This window comes from Cottoperca gobio, chromosome 3 (genome assembly GCF_900634415.1).
Source record: "Cottoperca gobio chromosome 3, fCotGob3.1, whole genome shotgun sequence".
Classification (NCBI taxonomy): Eukaryota; Metazoa; Chordata; class Actinopteri; order Perciformes; family Bovichtidae; genus Cottoperca; species Cottoperca gobio.
In genome coordinates this window covers 24435636-24462019 of record NC_041357.1, presented here as the reverse complement: position 1 = coordinate 24462019, position 26384 = coordinate 24435636, and the positions used below count along the sequence as shown (strand labels likewise).

The 26384-nt window shown below is 38.9% G+C and overlaps 1 protein-coding gene across 1 annotated transcript in view; it reads left to right on the top strand.

Annotated features, from left to right (window-relative positions):
• Nucleotides 1-26384, top strand: part of ush2a (Usher syndrome 2A (autosomal recessive, mild)) — a 159738-nt gene that overhangs the window by 41396 nt on the left and 91958 nt on the right. Inside the window, 15 exon segments of the mRNA XM_029426054.1 lie at nt 168-451; nt 1376-1601; nt 1822-1959; nt 3375-3555; nt 6571-6734; nt 7099-7257; nt 7498-7726; nt 8505-8625; nt 8777-8924; nt 10325-10606; nt 12934-13109; nt 13678-13725; nt 13727-13826; nt 18494-18600; nt 19617-19740. Of these exon segments, the coding sequence (XP_029281914.1) occupies nt 168-451; nt 1376-1601; nt 1822-1959; nt 3375-3555; nt 6571-6734; nt 7099-7257; nt 7498-7726; nt 8505-8625; nt 8777-8924; nt 10325-10606; nt 12934-13109; nt 13678-13725; nt 13727-13826; nt 18494-18600; nt 19617-19740 (2487 nt within the window).

Below are 26384 nucleotides of genomic sequence, written 5' to 3'. Positions count from 1 at the left end.
ACAAACAAGCATCAATTCAGTTTTTTTATTTCTATTGCCATGCTGGTTCTCTCAGCAGGTCCCGCTCTGTACTCTGCTCAAGATTTCTGTAAATGTTTTCTCTCTCTCTCTCTCTCTCTCTCTCTCTCTCTCTCTCTCTCTCTCTCTCTCTCTCTCTCTCTCTCCAGGTCTTTCTTGTGACCGCTGTGAGTTTGGTTATTGGAACCTGTCCCACCCCGACGGGTGCGTCCCATGTGACTGTGACCCCCTGGGTTCCCTCAGCCCGTTCTGTGAGCCTGAGGGGGGACGGTGTGAGTGTAAGCCCGGGGTGGGGGGGCAGCGCTGTGACTCTTGTGGCAGGGGTTCTTATGGTTTAAGACTGGGGGGATCATGTGCCCCCTGCAACTGCTCACAAGAAGGGACAGCACCTGGGACTGACTGTGATCCTCACACAGGACAGTGTGTGTGTAAGGCAAGTTACCAAGTATACATTTATATTAATACTTTACTATAATGTCAACCATGGAGGACTTTGCCACTGGCTGGTTAATAGCAGACAAAATATATATATATATATATATATATATATATATATATATATATATATATATATATATATATATATATATATATATATATATATATATGTATATGTATGTATATATATATATATATATATGTATGTATATATATATATATATATATATATATATATATATATATATATATATATATATATATATGCATGTCTGAAGAGATTCAAAACATTTTATAAACCCAACTTTTTAGCAACTGGAGTACGTTCACTACACGTGAGGAAGTCAAATTCCATTTTTCTTTTTGAAGTTTATTCTTTGGAAGTTTTTTTGGCTTCTTGTTTCCTTATTAGAGAATGCATTTGAAAATAGACAGGAAAGGGAGAGAGAGCGGATGACATGCAGGAAAGATCTAAGGGTCGGCTTCGAACCTGGGCCGCTGCAGTAAGGACTCAGCCTTTGTACATGGCCATACCCAGATGAAGTTTTTAGTATTTACTCTTAATCTGTACCTCAAGAAAAGCAATCATGAGGAGTAGAAAGAAATTACACTGGATATGGCTTTTTTCCAGGTCACAAGATAAAATGTTCGCTTCTCATTAGGCAATAAAAGACCCCTCTGGACCTCTCTTTGTGTGATTACAGTTTTTCTCACTCATTTCTTTTGAATTCATTCTTTATCATCTGAGTTATCTACCACCACGTTTGATCTACACACAATGCCAGTGCCAACAGGTTGTGGTAAAAACATTCTGACTGTCAACTTTCCTGAAGGGACTGACTAGTTCAATACCTTTAGTGGCAATTCTCCACTATATATTATATTTATATAACACTTTCTGTCCTCCTTTCCTTTTTAGGAACATGTGGAAGGCCGACGCTGTGACTCTTGTCGTCATGGTTACCACACCCTGGAGCAGCGAAACTCCCTGGGCTGTCTGCCGTGTGCGTGTGACAGCCATGGCACTGTGCCAGAGGGTGTGTGTGATATGTGGACGGGACAATGCCCATGCCGAGAGGGGGTCGAGGGAGCACGGTGTACCAATTGTGCCCACAACTACTACAACAGGACTTTACACCTCCAGAGTGAGAGAAGGACAACAAAGTTATTCAGAAAGTTTAACAAATGACATATATTCTCATTGTTACTGTAGTTACTGTCATTGAAGTACAATGGATGTTATGTATCCTCTTAACCTCATTTAAGGGCTTTTGTATGAGGAGATATTTTATTTTTTGTGCTTTGTGTGGTCGTATAAGTCGTCCAAATCTATTCTGCTCTCTGATGTTTTGTGTCCTGTATCAGAAGGCTTGTCCCAGGGCTGTGCACCGTGTATCTGTGACCTCAGAGGGACAGTGACGGGGTCAGTGTGTGACAGCAGCACAGGGCAGTGTGTTTGTCTCCCTACACGCTATGCAAAGAACTGCAGTATCTGCCGACCTGGTGAGTGTTTGGAATAATGGATAGATAGATAGATGGTTTATCATATAGATCAACAAAACATTTAAGAAGTGATTGGATAAATAAATGAAGTGGATAAGTCACTGCCCAAAGTTCAGACTCCCCAATAATAGAAGAGATTCTGAGGACAATGGAGAAGAACAATGGTTGCTGGTTCCAAACTTTTAGTGTTTGTTCCTTTTTGTGTGTGTGTGTGTGTGTGCACATGTGTGTGTGCACATGTGTGTGCGTTCGTGTCTCTGTTTTTGTGTGTGTGTGTGTGTGTGTGTTGGCGTGTGCCTTCTGCCAGATCTCCACTCAGTGATTGTCCTGTTTGTGCCAGGTCTTAACAACAGCGCCATAGAGGGGAAAGATTGCTTCATCTCACTCATCTCACTTTGATTGTTGTGTGTGCATTACCTCATGAATGTGTGTGTGTGTCTGTGTGTGTGTATTGGTATGTGTCAGTGTTATGGGTAAAGAAGTAACAGATGTTGTATTGTGTGTGTAATGGAGACGGACCAACAGCATAGTTAGGTTTACTGTAACACAAGTTGTAAATGGATGTATCGATGGAAGGATGTTAAGAAGAGGACTTTTCTCACAAACATTCAGTGCTTGTGAGGTAACATAGATGTACACATGTGGCAACATTTTATATCCCATGATTTCATTGCATTTGCTAAGCTCCATCCTACTACAAATTGCCCAACCCTAATTTGGTAAACTACCAGTTTGTTTATTAGACGATATTAGCGTTGAGAAAAATAAACTGAATTGATTTATACTTTAGAACCTGAAGTGCTTAATGTAACCTCACACACACCTATTGGCTTTGTGTTCAATTTTATTACAAATGAATGGCAAACAACACTCCTTAATGCATATTAGGAGGGACATAAACTGGTTGTCTGAAAACTGTACCAGGCTGCTTCAAATAACACAAAAAATATATAAAATATGCACCTTGTATGATGGTTTGTTTATAGTTTTAAAAATGCATATGATGTACTTTAAGCCCACGACATAGGATATCATTTATTACTAGAGAATAGTATATAAAGTGTATAGACAACTCTACAATGTACTAATTGTTATATAAATATTATATAATATTTATATTATATATATATATATATATATATATATATATATATATATACCATATATTGATAAGTTAATACTTTTGGATGCAGAAAAATGCATTATTTGTTCAATTCAATTAAAACAAATTGTGATTTCAGAAATCTTCATATCGATTTGATTTTAAAGGTGTGAAAGTTATAGCAAAGGAAGGAAAGAGGAAAATAAATAAGAAAAGAAGGAACTAAAAATACACTTGCAGGAAGATTACTTAAGTGACAGACAAGCAATCAGATAAATAATGTTTTATTTATTGTATGTTTGTCTCCCTCCAGGCTTCTACCTTTCTGCAGAACAGAGTATGTGTGCGGAGTGTGACTGCCATCCTATGGGAGCATCGCAGCGTGGTTGTGAGAGCCAGACCGGACAGTGTGTGTGTGTCCATCCCTCAGTGGGAGGGCGGCGCTGTGACCAGTGTCGTGAGATGTTCTTTGGATTCAACCCTGGCCTGGGCAGGTAAATCGCATAAAGTCAATCACACACACACCCAGATGAATACCATATCTGCAGGTTGTACATCCTGTAAAGCTTTTATCCATTAATTGCACCACAAGCACATACACACACATACACACACATACACACACACACGTGCAGCTCCACCTTGGAGCACACACTCCAGCAGGTGCAGTCTCTGTAAGGACAGTTTACAGATTAGTTGGCAGACATATGACTTACATGAGTTAAGAGCTGCTTTGACCTTTACCGCTCATGTCTCTACCTGCAGGCTATCTCACGCACACACACAGCGCCACACACACACACAACTTAAAACACACATACACAAATGTAACTGTTACAACCTCTGCAGTACTGGTACGCACACAGACGTACATTTCTCTCAACAGGGTGTCAAAGCAGATATATGATCCCCAAACTGTTTGACTAGTGGTCCACTGTGTGTTGTGAGTGTGAGGGAGCTGACCTTGCCTGATAGCTGTATTCCCCTGTGCTCAGGCTGTGGCTGAGATCTCACAGCAGAGAGGGATGGAACGATGGAAGAAGGAGGGAGAAAAAAACAAGTGATGAAGAGTTTACTTTACAAAGAGATAAGGAGGGAGGCATTGGGAAGAGTGGCATAATTAGAATACAAAATATGGATAGGGACTATCTCGTCACTAGTAAACAATTGTTTTCCCCATCACGTTTTATTTAGCTGTTTTAGAAACGCGTTGAGGTTAAAATATTCTCAAACTTTCAGCACAAGGCGCGGAGTCGGACCTCTCATCAATTTCATATATGGCCCAGGCAGCCAATCAAATCAAGCTAGAGGCAGGCTTTACTACTGTTCCACTTCCTTCCTGTTTTGATGCCGGTAGATGCGGTAGGAACTGTGGCAATGGCAGATGAAAGGTTGATATTAGCAGTATTTAATTACGAAGAACTATATAATTCAAGGTCACCCCATTATTTATAGTAATTGGCGAACTGAACCCCCCCCCCCCCCCTCTCATAGCCCAGTTGCGGACGCAGCCCCCGCTCGACTCGACGTTTTGAAGCTGCCATGCCTGTAGCGATGCGTCTCGGTGTCATCGCGGAGAGAAGAACAGAGAAGAAGATAGAAAAAGACACTTTAACAAAACCTATGCCATACTAGTTTGATGAGCTTGGACCATTTTTCTCTCTCTCTCTCTCTCTCTCTCTCTCTCTCTCTCTCTCTCTCTCTCTCTCTCTCTCTCTTCCTTTCTTCACTTCTTCCTGTCTTATTTTCTTTCATTGGGCTGGAAAAATGACAAATAAAGTCTTAGGTTATTACTGCTGAATGCTTTTCTTGTGCCCAGAGTCGCTCCATAATAAGGATTTCTTCATCTAAATATCATCAAGTAATTTATCCTCCCCCATCAATCAATAGGCTTTGCACAAATGAATGTATACACAAACAAACAAACACACACACACACACACACACACACACACACAAATTGATGTGTGAGCAGTTGGCTGATGTGGTCGTCCTGTGTCTCTATGTGTCTCCATGGAGAACCGGGTCAGAAAATGCTGACCGCTGTTAACTTCATCACAGGGAAATATGATGGTAATTCTGTCTGGAGGGATTAGATGTTGGCACATGCACACATTCACTTACACACATAATTTATTACAAGGGATTACACATGTAATAATCCAATCTACTAAAACCTATAATAACATAGCATTTGTTTTATTGGAACCAAACTCTCTTTGAAAGTAACTTCTAAAGACACATTATCATTGTGACAATTTTATATTCATTTGCACACAATTGTCTGCATGTCACTGGTAAATATCTCCATAAATACACACAAATGACTCTCTCTCTTTCATGCACATGCAACACTTTGAGGCTGATGAAAAAGGAGAGAATGGGTGTGATGTTGGTGTTTTCTTTCTCCTTGGGAGTGGAGTGAAGGTCGAGTCACTATGGCATTTGTGTGTATCTGTAACCGGTGTGTTTTTAAGTGTGGGTGTCTGTGTGTGTGTGTTTGAGCAGCAGTTGACAGGACAAATTTGCGGCTCGTTAAGAGGCTGTGGCTTTTCACACAGCAATAAAGAAGGTGCAGTGGTGCTCGTGTGTGTGTGTGTGTGAGAGAGAGAGAGAGAGAGAGAGAGAGAGAGAGAGAGAGAGAGAGAGAGAGAGAGAGAGAGAGAGAGAGAGAGAGAGAGAGAGAGAGAGGTGTGTGTGACAGTAATAGGGTTTATACCATACAGTGTTACTCTCTATGTCAGTGTAGTGTGTGTATAGGAGTGTGAGCCAAACATCTTCCAACAATTACATGCAACCATGTGTGCGTGTGTGCGTGTGCTTGTGACTGTGCGTAAAGGTGTGAGGTGGCTGGCCGGATGATCACCCGATGCCCTGCCCCAGTGAGGGTAACACCACACTGGTGACCGAGACACACACACAGAGACACGCAGACACACACATACAAACACACACTTATATATTTTGACAACTCTGAGGGGGAATGCATTTTCTGTGAAGTTAGTTTCACAGCTAGGGGATGATGGTGTGTGGGATAGGCGGTAGTGAGGGTCTCCCTCACAGTGTTGAGGTGAAGACCCAACACCTTTCACACACACATACCGAGTCACAAATTAGTCTTTGAACATTTGCACAGTAATGCAGATACATTTCAAAATGCCTTTTCTTTTCTCTTTTCTGGCCTACCATCCACACCCAAGCAATAGCATTTACTGCATAAACTTCTACAAAAGCACTTTTTTATAACTATGCAATTATCTAACCACGGAATATATATCAATGCCAACATTGTGATTGGTTCACAAATATATCTAAATAAGTCTGTACTATTTAAAAAATAAATGATCACAAGCTATTCAAAAGTTTAAATTGCTTATCAAAACCTAGCAGAACTGTCTAACGAGGTTCAGGTAATGATTTTAAGTGTTTTGATGTTGTTTGCCACCAGCTAAGTTTAGCCATGAATGAAAATGTCTTCATGATCTTTTTTTTTTTCTTTGCTTGACCAGATGCCAGCTTTGTGCATGTGACCCGGTGGGCAGTGTCAACGGTTCATGTCATCCAGACTCTGGGACTTGTGTTTGTAAGCTGCTGGTAACTGGAGACAAGTGTGATATATGTGTACCTGGAGCGAGTCACTTCGACCCTGAGAGCCACTTTGGCTGCAGTAAAGGTCTGTTTTACATGCTAACACACACGCACATACACACACACACACACACACACACACACACACACACACACACACACACACACACACACACACAGTGCATGCTTCATAATTATCGTACACACATAAGAGTGGTATCAATATTCTCATCTAACTCTCAGCAAGAAAGCTAATGTGTGTATTGCTGAACTTTTTATTAAACCATCAGCAAAGAATCAGTCATCAATGTTGTAAAAAATATATTCTTACACATTTACAGAAAAGCAACATGCTCTAATTATAAACCGGTTTTCCCTGTAAAATGACATAATCTAATCTGTTTAGTCTGTTTATGTCTATTTCACTATTTCTGTCTCTATCCATGCAGCACCCTTCCAGCAACCTGCACCGGCAGGTTTTGCTGTCAGTTATTCTTCCATTCGTCTCTCTTGGCGTCCACCTGACTCCCCAAACTCAAACAGACTCAACTACACACTCATAAGGGATGGACAGTCAGTGCATAGCATCCACAGTCACTATCCTTTCAGTAAGTATGTTCTGTTATCACACTTCCCTTGTTGTTTTTACTGTTGCTTCATTTATCTGTTAGTATTGTCTCGTGAAGCACTTTGTAACATCTCTTTTGAACGTGCTATACAAATAAATGTATTATCATTATAAGTATCCACATAAGTTGTAATCTTCTTCTTTACTTTTTTAAATGCAAATTCTTTTCCAAACTCATTTCCCAATTTACCTTAGTTCCTTATTCCCCATTTTCTTTCAGGCCCTGAATCATTTGAAGACACTGGTTTGTTTCCGTTCACCAACTACTCATTCTGGCTGATAACCGCTAATGTGGCCGGTGCAACAACAAGTGCATCAGCATCATACCAAACCTTAGGAGCACCGCCAGAAGCTGAACAGCTCCATTTAAACCTTGTGGGACGACCCGGTCCAGCCACCGCTAGCTTTAACTGGAGCACACCACGAAATGACACAGGCCCAGTGGAAAGGTAAGTAATGACTCGAGGGGAGGCTTAGAGGCAGGCTGGACAGAAGTCAAAATTCTGATTCAGTTGCACTTTAACTTGTTGGCCTTCAAAATGTCAGTGGCTCTACCCATCGTCTATGTTTTGCTTCTGATTGAAGCTGACTGCCGAAAGCATTGTAATGATCAACCTGCAAACCAGTATGGCCATGTTCTAAGACTAGCTAACTACGATGAGGGATCTATTGAAGCCCCACTTGGAGATACAATTTGCTACAAAACATTCAGAATTGTTAATCCCTTCAAGCGAGATAGCGAGATTACCGACAGTGAAGTGAAATGGAGGAGAAGGGGACTTGGAAAGCTTCAGCTTGGTTGATATAATAATTAAAGGAAAGTAGAGATGGAAAACAGCAGATGTAGAGCAACAAAGTCAAGGAGTTGTGGATACAGGAGGGAATAGTGGTAATATATATATATAGGAATAAGGGGACGGAGAAAAGGAAAAACATGTTATTCGTCTCAAACTCGTATTCCCTCAGGGTACAAAGATGGAATATGGACAATTTCAGAGAGAAATGTGGATATAAATGAAGTTGGGAGTATCAATAAGGGGTATGATACAGTAGGATGCTTGAGGGAGGTTATGAGCAATGGGAAGAGATGGAGGATAGATGTAAGAATGGTCAGGATTTGTCATCTTTGAAGGTGTTACAAAACCATGTGACCTAGTGGAGTGATAGGGAGAGATGGAAACATTAAGAAAAAAAGAATCAATGATTCACATTTTTTGTCTCCTACAGGTTTGTGTTATCCTCTACTGAATTTAGTGGAGCTAGGCCTGTCATCCACTACACAGGCTTATCTACAGAGGCTGTGGCAAGTGGTCTAAAGCCCTTCACCCAATACACTGCCACACTGGAGGTAGGTGGGGCAAACTTCCCAATGAAAAAGATAGATATGTGAAGCAACTGTATCTTCGACAGGATATAAGAAGTATGCTTCAGCCACAGTTGAAGTTTCAGCTTGTACATCCTACAAAATGAAAATGACAAAATCCTAACCTTGTCTTCAGGCGTGCTCTTCTGGGGGGTGCACTTCTACCCCACCACTGTCTCTTCTGACAGCCTCTGCCCCCCCACAAAACCAACCCCCACCCAGAGTGACCGCTACAGGACCTCATACACTGCATGCTTCCTGGGAGCCCCCCAGTCAACCAAATGGTAGGACCCCAAACATACACACACGCATACTGCACAGCTCATGTAAGCAAAAACACAAACTGTACACACACAACACGATACATCCATGCATGTTCATTAGAAGTATATTACAATTACATAACACAACAAACATATACATTATTAATGTCCCATGTCTGAATGCATAATATAGTTAATCACTTACAGAACACAGTTTTTTTAACATAAAACACTTAGTAGCCTCGTGGCATGGCTTTCAGGCCTGTGTCAATGAAGCAGTATGAGAATAAACTAACACCACTACACACACACACACACACACACACACACACACACACACACACACACACACACACACACACACACACACATACATACGCACTGAACTGGAACTGCCTTTGCTAAATCCAGAGAGCTTTGTAATGGCTCTAAGGCTCAGTGTCATACAAAGCCCTGTAACCTGGGTTTCTCTCTCTGTTTGTCTCTCGATTCTTTTTTCCCTCTTTGTTAATCTCTTTCCCTCCTCGTGTCATACGAAGCCTTGTTACATGGCTTTCTCTGTGTCTCTTTTCTCTGTCATCAGTTCACTGTTTAAAATGGTTGATATAGCTCTCAACTGGACTCGACTTTAATCTCAGACTAGCTACTTCACGGCAAGTATTCAGATTAGCTACTGTTCTATATGCACTATATTGGTACCTGAGGGGGGAGAGAGGGATCGGACGGCACTGAAATAAAGGGGAAATGGCAGAGTGTGAGGAATAAAGACAGACATTAGTGAAAAGGAAAGGAAATGAGAGAGCAGAGTAAAGAGATGTTCCACGTTAAGCCTGTCGTTTTATTTGTATTTTATTTGTATTTTATACTTATAACAACATTTGGACACTCATCTATTCCATAGTGGGTCTGTAAGTCTCTCATTGTGTTTTGGTGCTGCCTGCTCGATCCTCATCCTAAAGCAGCTCTGTCTTTTTCATATTAACATAGAGCATGAGAGATTAGGACAATAGCCTTGTTTCCACCAGAGAGCTCAACAGGACGAGCCAGGACTTAGTCATTATCAGCCTGTTTTCTACTACAGGGCCAAACACTGGCGAGGGCTTTCTCATTATTTCTGCTGTTAGATTTTCCTCAAAACAACATTTCTGTATAAAAGAAAAATTTACAAATTTTTAGCGTCCTGTTTCCAATTGGGATGCGCATTAAGCAGGGCTGCAGTTTCTAATGCATCTCTATACACAATACACACTTGATGCTTTGAGTCTTTTATCATAAAGAGGCTGAATTTGCACAAAAAAACAAAAAAACAAAACTTAACAGTGTTTCACTAACTGTAGCTACAAGTGTTGCTTTATTTAAAAGAAATAACAGTTTGATTTTGATTATTCTTTTACACACTCCTTATTTTTCTTTCTCTACAGGTGTCATCACAAGGTTTGAGCTCTTTCTTCGTGGACCAATAGAATCCCAGAACCTTTCACGTCCTGCTGTTGAGAAGAGCGTGTTCTTAAGCGCTGGTTGGTTGGATCCAAGTGTTTCCCCTGAAGCACAGCGAACCAATAGGAGCACAGTCCCGCCCCCTGAGAGTAGTACCACTGTAGGAAGTCTGCAGGCCTTTTCCACCTATCAGATCAGAGTCATGAGCATCAATATGGCGGGAAGTGTCACATCAGGGTGGACCACAGCACGCACCATGGAGGGAGGTTTGTATTGATCATGATTATGGTTAAACTAAGCTTACATGGATTTGTTGTTATTCAGACACGGGGTGTATCCGAGGGCCAAGTTAAATCAATTCAACTATGTAGGTTAATATTTTAATCAGTCTTTTACCATCAGTGATTAGACATCAGACAAAGTCAGATGACTTTATGGTTGTCAGAGAGGGGGCTTCCCCATAGATAATAAAGTGTCATAGGGGACATTCTTGGCAACAATCATAGCTCGATGGTGAGGTCAATGTGGATCCTTTTAAACTCGAATTTCTCCCATGGCCCTAAAATGCTGGCTCCATAAAAATCCCATACTACATCCATCTTCCAATTCAAACTACAAAGGTCTTTCTTGAAATGTAATGTTTATATATATATGTTTTTATTTGGGCCCTCTGCAGTCGACTCAGTGGTTGGATTGAATATGTTTAAACTGTCAGTACATAGGACTCTAGATGCTAAGCTTCCACTTTATTGTACCAATGGCTGGTGATGTCTTCCATTCGTATTAATCGTTTAATTGTCAGTCTGGTTGAAAACTTGTGCAGCATTTTGTTCTCCATGTACAAAACAAATCCGTTATACAATTTAACATTTATTTCTAACGAGGACTTTAGTGAGATACAGTAGGTAAGTGAGTAAGCAGGACAAAAGGTAGATGTTGCTGTTATAATATCTGAATATTAGATTTGACTGCTGAGTTGCTCGGAATTAAAATCTTCAGCCAAACTGATTTGTGAGTGTTGTGGTGTTGACCTTTCCTCAAGCAGAAGAATGCAGCATACATTAAGGGCAAAACTCAAATTTAAGTAACGTAATCAAGTGATGTTTTTGGTCAAAGTCTGTCCAGCAGAGAACTTTGCTGATGGATGTAATAAAAGATGAGGTGTATTAAATAAAAAAAACACAGGCATTTGTCAAGAGGAATGTAGAGAAAGGAAGGAGGGAGGAAATACAAACTGTGTGTGGGGGAGGGGAAACTCATTAAGGTATTTGAATTTCAAATAGATGATATGGCTCATTAGGACTAAACGATTGCCTCCAACATCACTCCAAGCTATGTGTCTGGATAACAAGCATATGATAACACCATTTTAAATGTGGAGTGTGTGTCAGTGTTTGTGCACGTGCGTGCGCTGTGTCAGGAAGAAAGAATATGACTGTGGTTATGTCTACCATGAATCACATTTCACACCATATTTCACAGCTAGATGCCATCAACAGAAGAATAAAAGAACCCTTCTCTCTAATCTCTCTTGTAATAGTGGCTATCACAACCGTAGAATTATGGAATACTTAAATCCATTAAATCCACATAATATCCACTAAATCCTGATTTTGAATGTATATCTCTGTCTAAATTAGTATTTTATTTTTTAATTAACTCACTGTAAAAAGTAAAAGAAAATATATGTATTAGGTGGCAGTCAAAGGAAAACTTCACCAACAAGATGAAACACACAAACAACAGTGTTTAGCAGTCATCTCAGAGATTATTGCATAAATAATCTAAGATAAAATGCATCTTTTTCACTGATTTTCAACAGTTAAAGAGTGAAAATCTAATTTAAATGATACTAATGTGAGTCGTATTCAGTAGCGTAGTGTTCCAGATTGATTGTGAGATGTGTGAGATGCATCATGGGGAACTTTACAATTGCAGATTAATTTTAAATGTTTGCAGTGGAAAAATAAGTTTCTATTAATGATGCAAGTGAGTTATAAAGAAATGCAATGTAATATTCAGAACTATATGTTTTCATTAGTGTATCGTCACCCTAAACTAAGATGTAAGATATTAATGTGTTTTCATTACCTTAAAATGAGCCCTTCATATCTACATATGTGCTCAGACAATCAAAGGTTCAGAGCTATTCATTTATAATCTGTATTAGCTAACAGCTCATTTAATTTATGCACAAGATTAGCATTAACGTTACTGAATATAAAAACTGAAAATGATACACTATGCGTTTGTACAGTACATTGTGAGTAGCTTACACTTTAAATTGGTGGCTTTAAAAAGCAGTTTGAAAATGAGTAATTTATAGAATAAGAGAAACTGGTGTAGTGTTCTGCTATCTTTAGCCTTAGCTAACTTTAGTCCAGTGACTGGAACACCTTCTATCCCTTTTTTTGTGACCTCAAATTTAATTATTTAATTATTTCAACATTACGTATTAGTTGCTTTAAATTATTTGTGACATCTCAAATGATTTTTGATATTTGTTTGTGATGATAAATCGATGATTAACGAAAGGCTGAATGTAGTGTGTGATGTATATTTTATACTTATATATGTGTGTCACTCTTTCCAGTCCCAGAGTTGATGGCTCCTCCAGAAGTGTCTGCACTGTCGTCCACCAGTCTCAAAATTGTGTGGAGCTCAGCTGAGGGTCAAGGGGTCATCGCCAGAGGACAGGTCACTGAATATCGGGTCAACTTGCTCACTGAGCAGACCAACAATCCCTATGCTCCTCCAGTTATTAGTCAGGTAATACGTACACACACTATCCCTTGCACATTATGAGCAGGACACTATATTTTTAAATAATGCATCAATGCTTAAAAGTCAAGGTAAAAAGGCTGTATTGTATTTTTGTATTTTTGGTCAATTCTGTTGGATTAGTTCATCCTCAGTACAACTGATGTTTCATCATACTTTTCATGTGTAGAAAATATTATAACCTGCGGCAGCAGTAAAGTTTTGGAAGCAGAGAATGAATAAATATGTAATTGACCCAAGCACTTTTAACTGGCCAGACAATTTAATGAATTGTGATTTGATTTGTCAGGCACTCTAAAATCAAATTACTGATATCTTACCAAATTATGTTTAATTAAACGTGGTTGTCTGATGGTCCCAGTTATTACACAATTAATCGTGCAGCTGTAGTGTATTGGTTGTCAGGCCATGTGAACAGCTACTACACCATCAGCGTGTGTACGAAGCTAAGTACTGAGGTTACTGTTTCTTACTTCTCTTCCTCTTTTCTTCCTAATTAAGTCAAAGATTAATTGTCACAACAAGTTTTAATTCCCTCTCTGTCTCCCCTTTTCAGGTCTTACATAGCGTGGGACCGTCGTCACAGCCTGTTTATTTAGTGAACGGGACTGAAGCCTTACCATGTGTACAACTTCACTGTTACACTCTGCACAAAGACAGGTTGCATTTCCAGTCTGCCAAGCACAGGACGGACCCGACCGGCAGGTACAACAAAAAGAGATGCACACAAACGCACATGGATGCAGACAAATGTCATCACAACAGTAATCAGCTTTGTAGGAAATGAGTTTCAGAATAGAGGAGTGCTGACAGTGCCACTTTATTGTCAAAACAGATAGAAAAAAGCAGTTGAGTTAGACACCCTGTGCAGTATTGAAGTGTGGGGTATTCTCTTCGTAAGAACTGCAACACAAGCCTCTGACATATACACACGCGCAGCCACACAGTCAGTCATCGGGTACTTGAGTGGCGACAGCATTGGTCGTGTTAACCAGAGGGGATATTCATGGCGTGCGGCAGTAAAAACAATTTACTGTTAATTACAAGGAGAAAAATGTGGCGTAGCACACACTTCCTACTGGCCATGAATCAAACACACACACACTGAGTTACAGAAACACACATACAGTGTCTCTCTCTTTTAGATTTATAACCGTTATGGAAGTAGAATGAATTAGCTGTGTTTAATAACTCAGACAGAAATCTATGGGACTGAGATGAGTACTAATTGATCAGCGCAGTATGACATAGACACACACACACACACACACTTACAGATTTTATTTATTAAATGTCTTTATCTGTCGGTTTCTCTCAACAGTCTGTTGCTTTCTCACACTTTCTCTCAATCCCATCTCTACCTTAGCTTTCACTTAAACACAAAATAGCTCATTGCAGCAGAGGAACATGAATCACTCGGGAACACACACACACACACACACACACACACACACACACACACACACACACACACACACCTGACCCTCCAACACACTTTTCCATCTGTTCACTCATGGTGTCTACTTTTGCTTCTCATTTAATATCTTTTTCGGTTTTGTTTTGTTTATCCCTTTAGGTAAATAGACAATGGGTGCGCTGAGTGGTTGCGAATAAAAACAAAAACCTTTCATCTATAAATACTTGCTTAGGGGGTTTCAGCTTTTGAACGTACTCTAAACAGCTACATCTGTTGACATAGCGAAAATTTCATTTCATACAATTCTCAAATAGTCCTTCCTTGTGTTTATTGTGATGAATGATACTTCATATTGTAATCGGTGGACTTTTTAAATGTATTTTTAATGGGTACATCTGTTGACACAGCGACAATGTTTATTTCAAGTGATTCCAAAGACTTCTCTTGACTGTTATACAGTACAATACAATATGGCTTATTGTACCCAGTTGACTTTTTGAATGTATTTTTAACAGCCACATCTGTTGCCTCCATTTTGTTTCATCCAACGCCAAAGATGTCCCTTGTTTCAACTATACGAAATGATAAAGGCATAAGCCGTTTGGCAGATTATTTTTTTTATTATCTCAAAACAATTTGCATAGCATGTGCTACTCCATTGGGTGTTGAGCTTCTGTTGTAGCTCCACACCTCATATCGCTTTTTTTTTTCTCTTCCGGCAAAAAGCCTCCGAACAGATGAGCTGGATCATGAGAGGAAATGAAGTTCTGAAACGCTGCCTTCCTTTTACGCTTTCTGTGTTTTTGTGACCATTTTCATAACTATCTATATTTGCTATTACTAGGATATTTGTACTTTTTTATACAATTTCAATACATTATAATACCTATTTAAATGTTAACCCTATTACAAACCATACCTCAGTTTCTTTTGTGGATTTCTGTTCTTACAGGCAGAGACAGACAAAAAGTATATATATATATATATATATATTTATTTTCAAAAATCCCTTTGTACCCATTCTTACCCTGCAGAGAAAAATCCAAACCAATCTTATTCCTCGTACATAAAAAGTTGTAGCGTCTTTGGCCCCGTTTTTAGTAAAAATCTGAAGACAAACTTAAAACTTCTGCATGATTCGTCCAAAAGGTTGTTACATTTGGTGTTGAACTTGTATTTTACAGAAATGAAATGAACATTGTTTTATCTCCAGAATGAAACTGTTTTTGAAGGAAATGATCCTCACATTAAGTGGTACTCCTGGCAGGGTGTACTTGAGCGTGGTACTGATGCACTGATAAATCTACCACACATAAGGCTAGGCCATTAGAGCCAGCTACCATCTGCTGTAAGTGAGCAGACAGCATCTGCGAAACCACTGGAGTTACACCAAAGCACATGACTGAGCATTAGCGTGCACACTGAGACGGGCGTAACGACACAAGGAAAGAGCTCCCGGTCCATGTGTGTGGATGCATTTGCAATTGTTTCAATGTGTGTGTCTTTCCACAAAGTTATCGATCAAGGCGTAAAGTGAGTGGCTAATCAGGGGCTGATGGTGATGTTTTATGTATCCTACATCCATAAAGACTTGTTCTACAAGACATACACACAGAGAGACATACACACATAGACACTCACACTGTAACACCACTCAACAGAACAGGAACTTTATTGATTTACGCATAATTGGCCTGAGGCCCTTCTTGAGGAGAGAAATATGCATGGCAAGGGATCGCGATGTCAATAAGTGGTGTGCTTGTGTGCGCGGTGTAACTGTACGCTAAGAGCCTGTTAAGACATGTCAGTCGCAGTAAAAACAGAAAACACACACACATGCACAATTGCTCCTGGGAGCTGGCCCATGATTTAGCTGCTTCATTACCATGTCGGCAGCTAAAATTAACCTTTCTGGTGGACTGTTAACCTTGTGTGCCTGTACATGTGTGTGTGTGTCTGAGCACACGCATGATAAGGCGAGTGGCTTTCGTCAAACTGAATGTGTCATAGTGTTAAGTACATTTCAGTGAATTAACAAGCAGATGCAATAAATGAATACATGACACGCAAAGAATACGGGACAACACATTAGAATCGCATCGATCAAGTGGAAAAGCTGTGTCGTATGACACAATACACACCGACGGACACACACACTCCTCCGTCCTTTTAAAGTCTCTCAAAGTTTGTGGTGTTTTTCCCTGATGTGAAAGTTTAGCGGAGAGAAGACTCCAAATAATTACAACCTGTATCCCCGGTACTTTGTGCAACTCAATAATAATATAAAATCAGTGACATTTGCTCTCTCGATAGTACACTGCACTATCTTGTGAGATGCCAACATCTTTGCAAAGCAGTAGGTGATGTTACATTGTTCGGGTGCAACAGACGATGTTCTCCAGGAAAGCGAGGCTGTTGGAGCGTAATGATGAATTATGTAATAGTAAATAGTCTAATAATAAAACATCCACTCGTTAATGTTTGTTTGCACCTAAGAGACCATTGTAGATACAAGAAAACAGGTGAATGTTCATACTTGCCACTTGGGTTCTTGCTCGAGGACCATTTTGAACTTTTCACTGATCACACACAAGTCTAGTAGGAAGAACAAGGGCTTTTACGTATTACTGTTAAAGATAAATTATTCTCATAAACTTCACCATCATTATAGAATTTGAGTCATCTGGAAAGAGAAGAGACCGACTATGTTTCCAGCCTAATCCTTCTTTTATATAGCAAAGTACACACCCTGCCGTCACAGGTGATAATAGCTTTACCCGGGTGAATCGGCTATAATACTTTCGGTTACATTGCAGTCTCACAGTCACCCAGGGACACTCCACTCTACTGATGTCAGTTCAGTTTGATCAAACCTCAAAACCAGCACAGAGTGGTCCATCTTGCCACTGGGTTTCACTCAGAAGTCCAGGAAACCTGCCTTGCCCCCTGATGCAGTGAAATACTTGCCTCATGTACAGATACTACAAGGCTCAGTTGCTCATGAAGGTCTGCTACAGAAAGAGATACCAGTTTCTCCCCTTTAATCTCACACACACACACACACACACACACACACACACACACACACACACACACACACACACACACACACATACACTCAGAGTTTGTTTTCCAGCACTTCATACTTTGAGAAAATATTATTTCCTCTCAATAGGTTTATTGAATGCACCAAACACCTTGTAAGTGAATAACCTACTTGGCAATAAACCTTGTTCTACACCACTGTACACCACAATGTGCGTGTATACGAATGTGTGTGCGTGTGGCACAGTCAATGTTCTAAATGTCACCATAGCTCAATTTCAATAGACTGGTAAGCTATCGATTGGCAGTAATTTATGGTTTGATGTGCCAAGATGAGCCGCCTAAGACAAGCTGTCCACTTCCCTTTTAAGAGCGCTATTAGAACTCACACTAAGATGGTCCGCATGTGTGTCACTGAGAGCTAATTTACTCCTACAACAGACCATTTAGACCATTACTGAAACACACACACACACGGAAACACAAAGATGGAATGACACTTAATGCACACACATCTCTACACCAGTCCATCACCTGCTATGTTTCTCTCTCCATTCCTATACATCTCCTCTCACCATGTCTCCCGTTGATTTATTTATGATGCGTATGTTGAAGCTACGTCTCAGTATGTTTCAAAGGGACATTTAATTTAACATCTAAAGTGAAAGAAGGAAATTAAATTGACCCTGTGGTAAATGAATATTGGACTGTGCAGTCTAGACATACAGTAGGTATCAGATAAATGAGCTAAAGACATGTTTCTTTTGAGTAGTCGTGTTGGATTGTGGTTCACACTTTAGATAAATGTTACACACAAAACTCCAGATATTATGAAAATGTAAAATATTATTCATTGAGTTGACATTCAGTGTCAACTCAAGTGTCTTATTTTCTGCCTTTCTCTCCTCAGCTCCAACAGGACTGTCTCCACCCGAATTACATCTAGTAAATGAAACCACCATTCAGATTGACTGGGAACCTCCAGCCCACCTCAATGGACCACACCCACTGTATCAGGTTAGCATTGTTGTTTAATCCTCTAAGACTGAAATATCGCAATGGATGATGGATTGTCACAAAATGTTTCACTTGGGAAAATCAAAAACTACAATATATTTGACCAAATACCTCAAAATCGATATTGCATCGGTGCTTTCACAAAAATATTTTCACATCGAGGTTGTTGATAAATAATCATCAGTAATGTGGATATACTGACTACGTGATTTAAACGTAAATAATAGAAGTTTAGAAAAGTGTAATTGCAGCCCTTTAAATCCAGGGAAAGATAACACTTATGATATCTAAAATCTAAGACAATATCTGGTCTCGTATCACGATATCGATGTAATATCGACATATTGCCCAGCGCTGGTCTGTCCAGAGACGTGTGGTGCCCAGAGAATAAATCCTAATCACTTTGTAGATCACCACCATGAGGTTGATATTTGTGTTGTTGAGTGAAATGTCTCAAGAACTGATAGATTGCTAAAACATTGAACACCCATCAGGATCAATTGTCATTGTTAGACATTATCAAATGTTAGAATGCTAACATGCTAAACTAAGATGGAGAACATGGTGTACACCTTATACTTGCCCAACATCAGCATGTTGACAACATTGTCACAGCGGGCATGTAAGCATGTGGATGTTAGCATTTACTGTAGCTCAAAGCACAGCATCCTAGCATCTTAGCATATTAGCATCTTAGCATATTAGCATCTTAGCAAAGAGTTGCTTAGTGTTGTTTCTTAATCAATTTGTAGAATATAGTATTTATTGTGATTCTGTAAGTATTTAGCTGAAGTTGAACAACATCACAAGTGTATGATTGTTATAGAACTTCATCATGTGATCACATACTAATCGCAATTCATGGCTGAAGTTTTCATTAACTATTTGACAGCCCTAAAATAAAGATTTGAGTATTGTTGCTGTAATAGGTAGGCCTACTGTTGTTATTTTTATTGTTAGTGTTCTTGTTATTGTCATTGTATTGTTAATGTTATTGCATATTATCTATTTTTAAGGTGGAGAGGACAGACGTCTCCCTCTCTGACCCACATGGTCCTGTTGTCAGAGGAACCAGATTCTCAGGAAACAGTTACTACCAGTTCCCCAGTGACACCCTTCCTGTCAACACTGACTTCACAGGTAAGAAAGTATATCTACGTACATGCAGATGTCTGTGTGTATCAGAAAATGCACGACAGACCTGTCTGCTTTGCTTTACATTTTACATGTGAGTGTATGTGCACACGCATACACACACTTGCCCGTGTATGTTTCTGTGTTGTTCAGTGATCGTACTGCAGTCTCTCAGTCTTCGAGTGACATTCCTTTAGAATGACTTCCCCAGTCATCTTAAAGGACAATTATCTTTCTGTTTACCAGCATCATTAGAGGGTTGAGCTGCACAGCCAAACATGTTCTGCTTCATCTGAGAACATCACCCAGTCTGACGCTCATAATTAATGACTGCTGATACTAATCAGCGGGATTTGAGCGGGCAAAGCTCTTTGATGCCACTTGAGATTTCTTCACTGTCCTGCTCAAACCTTGTATCACCAGTTATTTATTTGTGTGGAATTTTTTTTTTTTTTGGGTTATAGATGAAACCTTTCCAAGCTATGTTAAAATTGTATGATAAAATGTCAAAAATGTATTTATATCTGTTTACAAACCAGTTTTCTATAACTGGTGACAAATTCCTTTGTGCCGATAAAAGTTTTCATCTGTAATCCTTACGTGACCGTGATCCACTGTAATTGAGTCAACACGGCTCTCTGTGTTGGCCGCATTATCTTGTTCCATCTAAAATACTCAAATATATTTGCCACCCGCAGAGTGGGGATCCATATAATCATCTGAAATATTAGGAGAGTTTGTCAGTGTACAATTACTGAAGAGAGCCACTGGATCTTGTTGTGGCCTTTGAGATTTAAAAGCATCTGAGTGGTTAATAAAAATAAATAAATAGGCCTCTGAAGGTCGTATAGAAATTGAGAAAGAATAAAAGGAGTGTATTTGGAGACTAGCCATCCTAAAACTTAACAAAATAATGTATTCAAATCACAATAATAACGTAAATTGATCTGTTTATTAGAATAAACATATGAATGATTTTGTGACTGCATTAGAGGTGACACTTTACCTGTAATTTAGTAATTCAATGTTTATTGATTTTGTTGGCCAATCAATCATTCAGTCATTCAATATAACAAGAAATTCACATTATGCACACCAGTCAATTTCTTAACATATTTGTTTTATATTCAGATGATCAACATTTAACGATAAATCTGTAATTAATTTGAATTTTAGCCTTTTATTATTTACTATTAACACTAAAATTATATATATATTCTTGTGTCTTCTCTCTAAACTATTGTTTTAATGCAAATCTGGTTCAATGTTAAGAAATCAGCTGTCGTACCTCTTATTCTTTATCTTTGCTTTTATAGTTCTCCGTTCAAAGCTCCTTCTTTGAACGCTGTGTTTTTATCCCAAATCAACAAAGGATGGTTTTTGATCTTATCCTCGCTCCTTCAGCACAAAGGTAAATAAATGTCTCTGAATACGACCAAGCAAAATAGATGCTTTTTACCGTAGAGGGGTGCCTCTCATCTCCTCCTTCATAAAGGGTAATGGATCAGACAATCACTTTCAGACCGGATCTATTCTGGACCATGAATGTGTCGGCAGTCCTCAAACCATCGCCCTTTTACAACCATCAATACTAATAGCATCATCTACAGACAATTATTCCCATCGAAGCGCATGGAACAGCGAACAAATCAAAGCCAAATTGGATTATGAATGTAATGCAGTGTAATGCCCCCTCGAGAGTCAATTGATCACAGAGGAGAGACTCGTCAATCGTTGATGTCTTATGGAAACCTAGTAACTCCGACAATGACAACTGGAAAATATTTGTCAAATCTTTGTATAGTCTTTTTTTGTTCGGTTTTTATAATACAAGACGCCATCATATTTAATTTAGAAAGAAATCACAAACATTTCATTATGCATTGCTTGGAAATTTAGTTTATTTAGTTGTTTTTCAACGGCAGTATTAATCCTGTATCGGCTTTCTGAACAGCAGGACACAATTTCCTAAATATGTGTATTATGGGCACATGTATATATATTTTAAGTGTTAAATCAAAATTAAAATCAAAATTGGTTACCATGTAAAAAGACATAATATTTCCCCTTTTACTTGTCATTTTATGGCCACTTTACTAAAATTATTTGGGCCAAATAGATGGCTTTCCACGTGCAGTTATTGTGATAGAAGTGGATTTTCCATAATGATAAGTCTGCTCACTTGTGATTAACGATGCTTCTTAATGCTGAATGAATTTAGGGTACTTGAGGTCAATATTTACCACACTGAATCTTACTTTAGATAAAACAGGATTATAACCGTATGCAATCATGCTCTGATATGAATACCCTGTAAGTGCTTGTTTCCATAAATGCACGTTAGTCCATTCATCTTCTCTGAAAAGCTTCTGTATCTAAAAGCGCTACAATGTGACTTCCTGCTCTCCTTGTTCATCTTTGAATTAAGGATACCGGTTCTAAACAGATTATAAAATCCTCTCTCCTCATTAATAATTCTTCAGTATTTGAGCCTGAAATGGGCAGATTGGAAAGAGGATGATGGCCTGCTCATATTTTCACTAATCCAGATGTATTTCTACAACCCACAGTAAATGAAGAAAGATGAAACATCACAAACATAGTTTAGAAAAAAAGAAATGAATGCAGGAACAAATAGACTTGGATAATGTCCAGACATGTCTTATACAGTACATTGCTGCAGCACCACTGCAGCAACTGAACAGGAAAGAGGGAAATGTTAAATGATACAAATTATTTTTCCTTAATTAATATGATTGATTGCCAGGCATTGACGTTGAGAGGAGAGGGGGAGAAATGTGTGAAGGGAAAGTTTGCACAGACATCATTAGTTTTTCCCCATTTAAAGATTAATCAGAAGAGGCTGGGCTCTTTAATTCTGTCATTTGTATATTTAATGGGCTGCTGCAGAATCTATGGGTGTAATTAGCTAGCTGCCGCGCTCTCATTAATACGCCAGGCTCTGATTAATGCCAGCGCAGAGCTAACATGACTGGAGTTATTCAGGTTATGTTGTGTAGATGATTGCACACAACCTCCACTGTTTACTGAGACAGAGAGAGGAGAAACAATACAATAACACATGAAACAATGCTCGCTAATAAATAACACTATACTTAAAACCGTAAATGGCTAATTATTGCTCCTTGTTAATATTACATATGGAATAAAACGTCCTCTTTGTTCACTTAGGCACAGAGAAAGTACATTCATTATAAACAGTAAACTCCATTTAAAATCATTTTTAATTTACAAAAGGCTCAATTTAAACAATATAATTCTCTCACTTAACAACTCCGGAGTTGATGGTGTGAGTATAATTGGTTTTATGTACTTGTAGGTCATAAAATTTTCTTTACAGTACATTAAGTAATATATCGCTCATGAAAGAAACTTCCTTATTTCGACAACAGTTCTGTGAAACAACACGGGTTATGTTTATTGACAAAAACATTCCTTTTTCATTCTCTTCATGATTTGCACCGAAGAGAAGCCGACTCGATGTTCTGCGCTGCATGCTGTAGATCACACGCAGCCTAGTCCAGTTAGCCAGTGCACGTTAATCTAATCATCTGAAACAATAATTCACTACATGTAAAATGTTTATTTGCCATTTTAAGTTGTCCGGCGTCTTAATGAACATGTTGCCTCGAGTGTCTTCTAGCGAGGCTCAAGGATTTATTCTTGTTGCTTCTTTTTTATTCATATTTTTTACTACCAAAGAAAAGTGAAGCTACAATTATTGCCCTAATTTTGGAAAAATATTAGACCCGTGGTTAAAATATTTACTTTGGGGGAGACAATTAAGTGACATTTTGAAAGAAGTTTATTATAAAGTACATCACATTTAAATATAATTAAATGATTAGGTTGTCTTTACTTTTTTTAAATCAAGTATTTATCAGACATTTATTTAATATATAATATATATATATATTAACATATATTTATTTGACATGTGTATTACTACTGAGGAGTAAAGACCTGTTGTGGAAGAAGTGTGTGTATATTGAGCGTTATATTTAACAACATGTATGTTTCTGTGAGGTTTTGCACTCTCAGGTGAACAAGGTGCATGCTGGTGTTTTGTGTCTGTGTGATTGCACTGTGCCAGTGTTTGTGCGCTTGCATGCACTCTGTATGTGTAACAGAGACACCTGTCAGGATGGGTTCTCAGGTTTGTCTGTTGATGGCTCCAAAGTGGTTGTCAGTGTGAAGTAGCACAAGTCCTGTGGGGAAATCTGCAGGAAGTAATGCTGAGCACGAGCTGTGTCACTTAGATGCTGTACATTTGGACCAAACACCGTGGCCAAGCATGTGTTGACACTCAGTCCCTCCCTATTGCGCAACTCACACAAACATGCTGTGCATCATATGCAAACGCCAACAATTGTCTTATTGTAAACTTTCAAACAAAGATCAATACAGAACTATTTCAACAATCCTTAACACCGTTACTACTGTTTGGCAACTACAAGGCTTGGATTGGACCTCTTGAATCATTTATTCAAAGTTGTTTCCTCATAAACACAGCATGACATGAGGAAACTCACATTCTGGAGTTCCATCTTAAGGAAGTGGAAAATACACACAATGCTTTGCAGCAAAGTTCAGGATATCACACAATAGGGGTGTAAAAGAAATAACGATTCACTTAAAAGATATATATGTAGCACTGTTTGTTTGTTAATTGACTTAATATGTTTTACCTAAAGAATCCTGCAAGAACTTTCAATTTAGTTTTTCCCCTAATATATGCAAATGTTAATTGCTTTGCTTAGATTGCATACAGAAAGTAGTGCTATGATGATTTAAAAATCTCAATATAACGACTTACCTACAGTATCATAACCCCTGTATCATGATACGTATGCACAACACTCCCCTATGTGAAGAAATACATCATCACTCGACATTTAAAGACCTTTACACTCAGCTGTTTTGTATAATATGTATATGAACCCCTGTGCTGATGAAGCAGGAATGAATTGTTAGGCTGTTTCTCAACTGTGAAATCCTTTTGAGTGTGTGTGTGTGTGTGTGTGTGTGTCTGCTGTGTACTGGTTGTGAGTGTGTATGTGTGTGATAGAATATGTACCTCCCTATGTCCACGCCACTATAAAAAAACACAGTTTGACGTTATCTGCTGTCTGTTTTACAAGGGATAACTGTTGACAACATAGTTAGGGTGGAAATAAAGGAAAGCAGGATACATAGGAAGGAGCAAAGTTGGGAGCGAAAGAGGTCAAAAGAAAAGTGAAGATGCAAGGAGAGAAAACATATTCAGATGAGGCAATAGGTGGAGAAAGAGGGAATGAAAAGGTCATGAAAAAGAGGAGAAAGGTTAAAAGCGTAGGAAAGAAAGGAAGGAATGAGAGATCAGGAGAGTGGGACATAGAGAAGGTTAAAGGGGGATAATGTAATGTCAGGTATCTGTCATGACTTCACTCATCTCTGTGCTGACAAGGTCACGAATGTAAATGACGGATACCTGCTTGATGCACAGAATGCAAGTTCAATGTAAAGAACATATTTGTCATGTCTTAGCTGCACACTTATTTCCATGTAGACTTGTTTAGAAATCATTAAGCGAGGTAAAGCTATTCATTGCGCGCTCTATTGATAATCAATACACATGCGTTCTGCCGAAATGGGACCATTATAAGAAGACTCTTTTACATTCCTTTTAGATCCAAGGGGCTTTGCTCCTTCACATTTTTGCAAGGTAAAATGCAACGATTATTTGCTGTCATTCTGTCACATGCATAGTATGCCCACTTTATCTTCGAAATCACTTGTATCCTTGACTGAAATGGAAATGGCAAACCTGTGATACCTTGTGAGCCACATCTTATTATAAGACGACGACGGGCAAAACTAAAACGAGTCATTTTATAGCCTCGTTCGGACTGGGTTTATTTTTCTCCAACGGAGTCAATGATTTTAATCCCATCCGGAGCATTACGTGGGTAGTTTGAATTCCCCACCCGGAAATAATTACAGCCACAATCATCTACTGTGTTTAGGTGAACTCCTGGTCCTTGTATTTTAAAGTGGATCTCTACTTTTTTCCTACTTGATCAACTCAGAATGAAATTTGACTTTTTTTTGTGGAAATGGAGTCAGAAATAGTTTTGCTAATCTGATAATAGAACGTGCTAACGCAGACATATGGGCCTATTGGGAACTAATACGATGACAAAACAAATGAAAGCCATCAGGAGAGCAAGAGCTCATCACATAGGCTGTAGTAATGTCAGCTACAGGTAGCTACAGGTATCATCTTCTTTTAAACCTATATATGTTTACATTTTGAGAAATTGGCACCATTAAACGTATGCAGAATGAACCATTAACAGTTCCTGTCTGCAGATTACCCATGTGTTTACAGACAGATGTGACTGCTTTCCTTTGATACTGAAGATTCACGGGCAAGTTCTGAAGTGTCTGAAGAGGTTAATGACCTCTAAGCAGATCTGTTGACATACATTACAATGGATATCGCACATAATGATATCCTTTGGAAGTCAAACTGCATGATATCAATGTGTGTCGAATGTCTCGGTGTTAAAATTTGACCTAAAGAAGGAGTATCATTTTTTACTCATATTTACCTGGTGCAGTATCTTTGCCTCACGTCTCTACCTCCG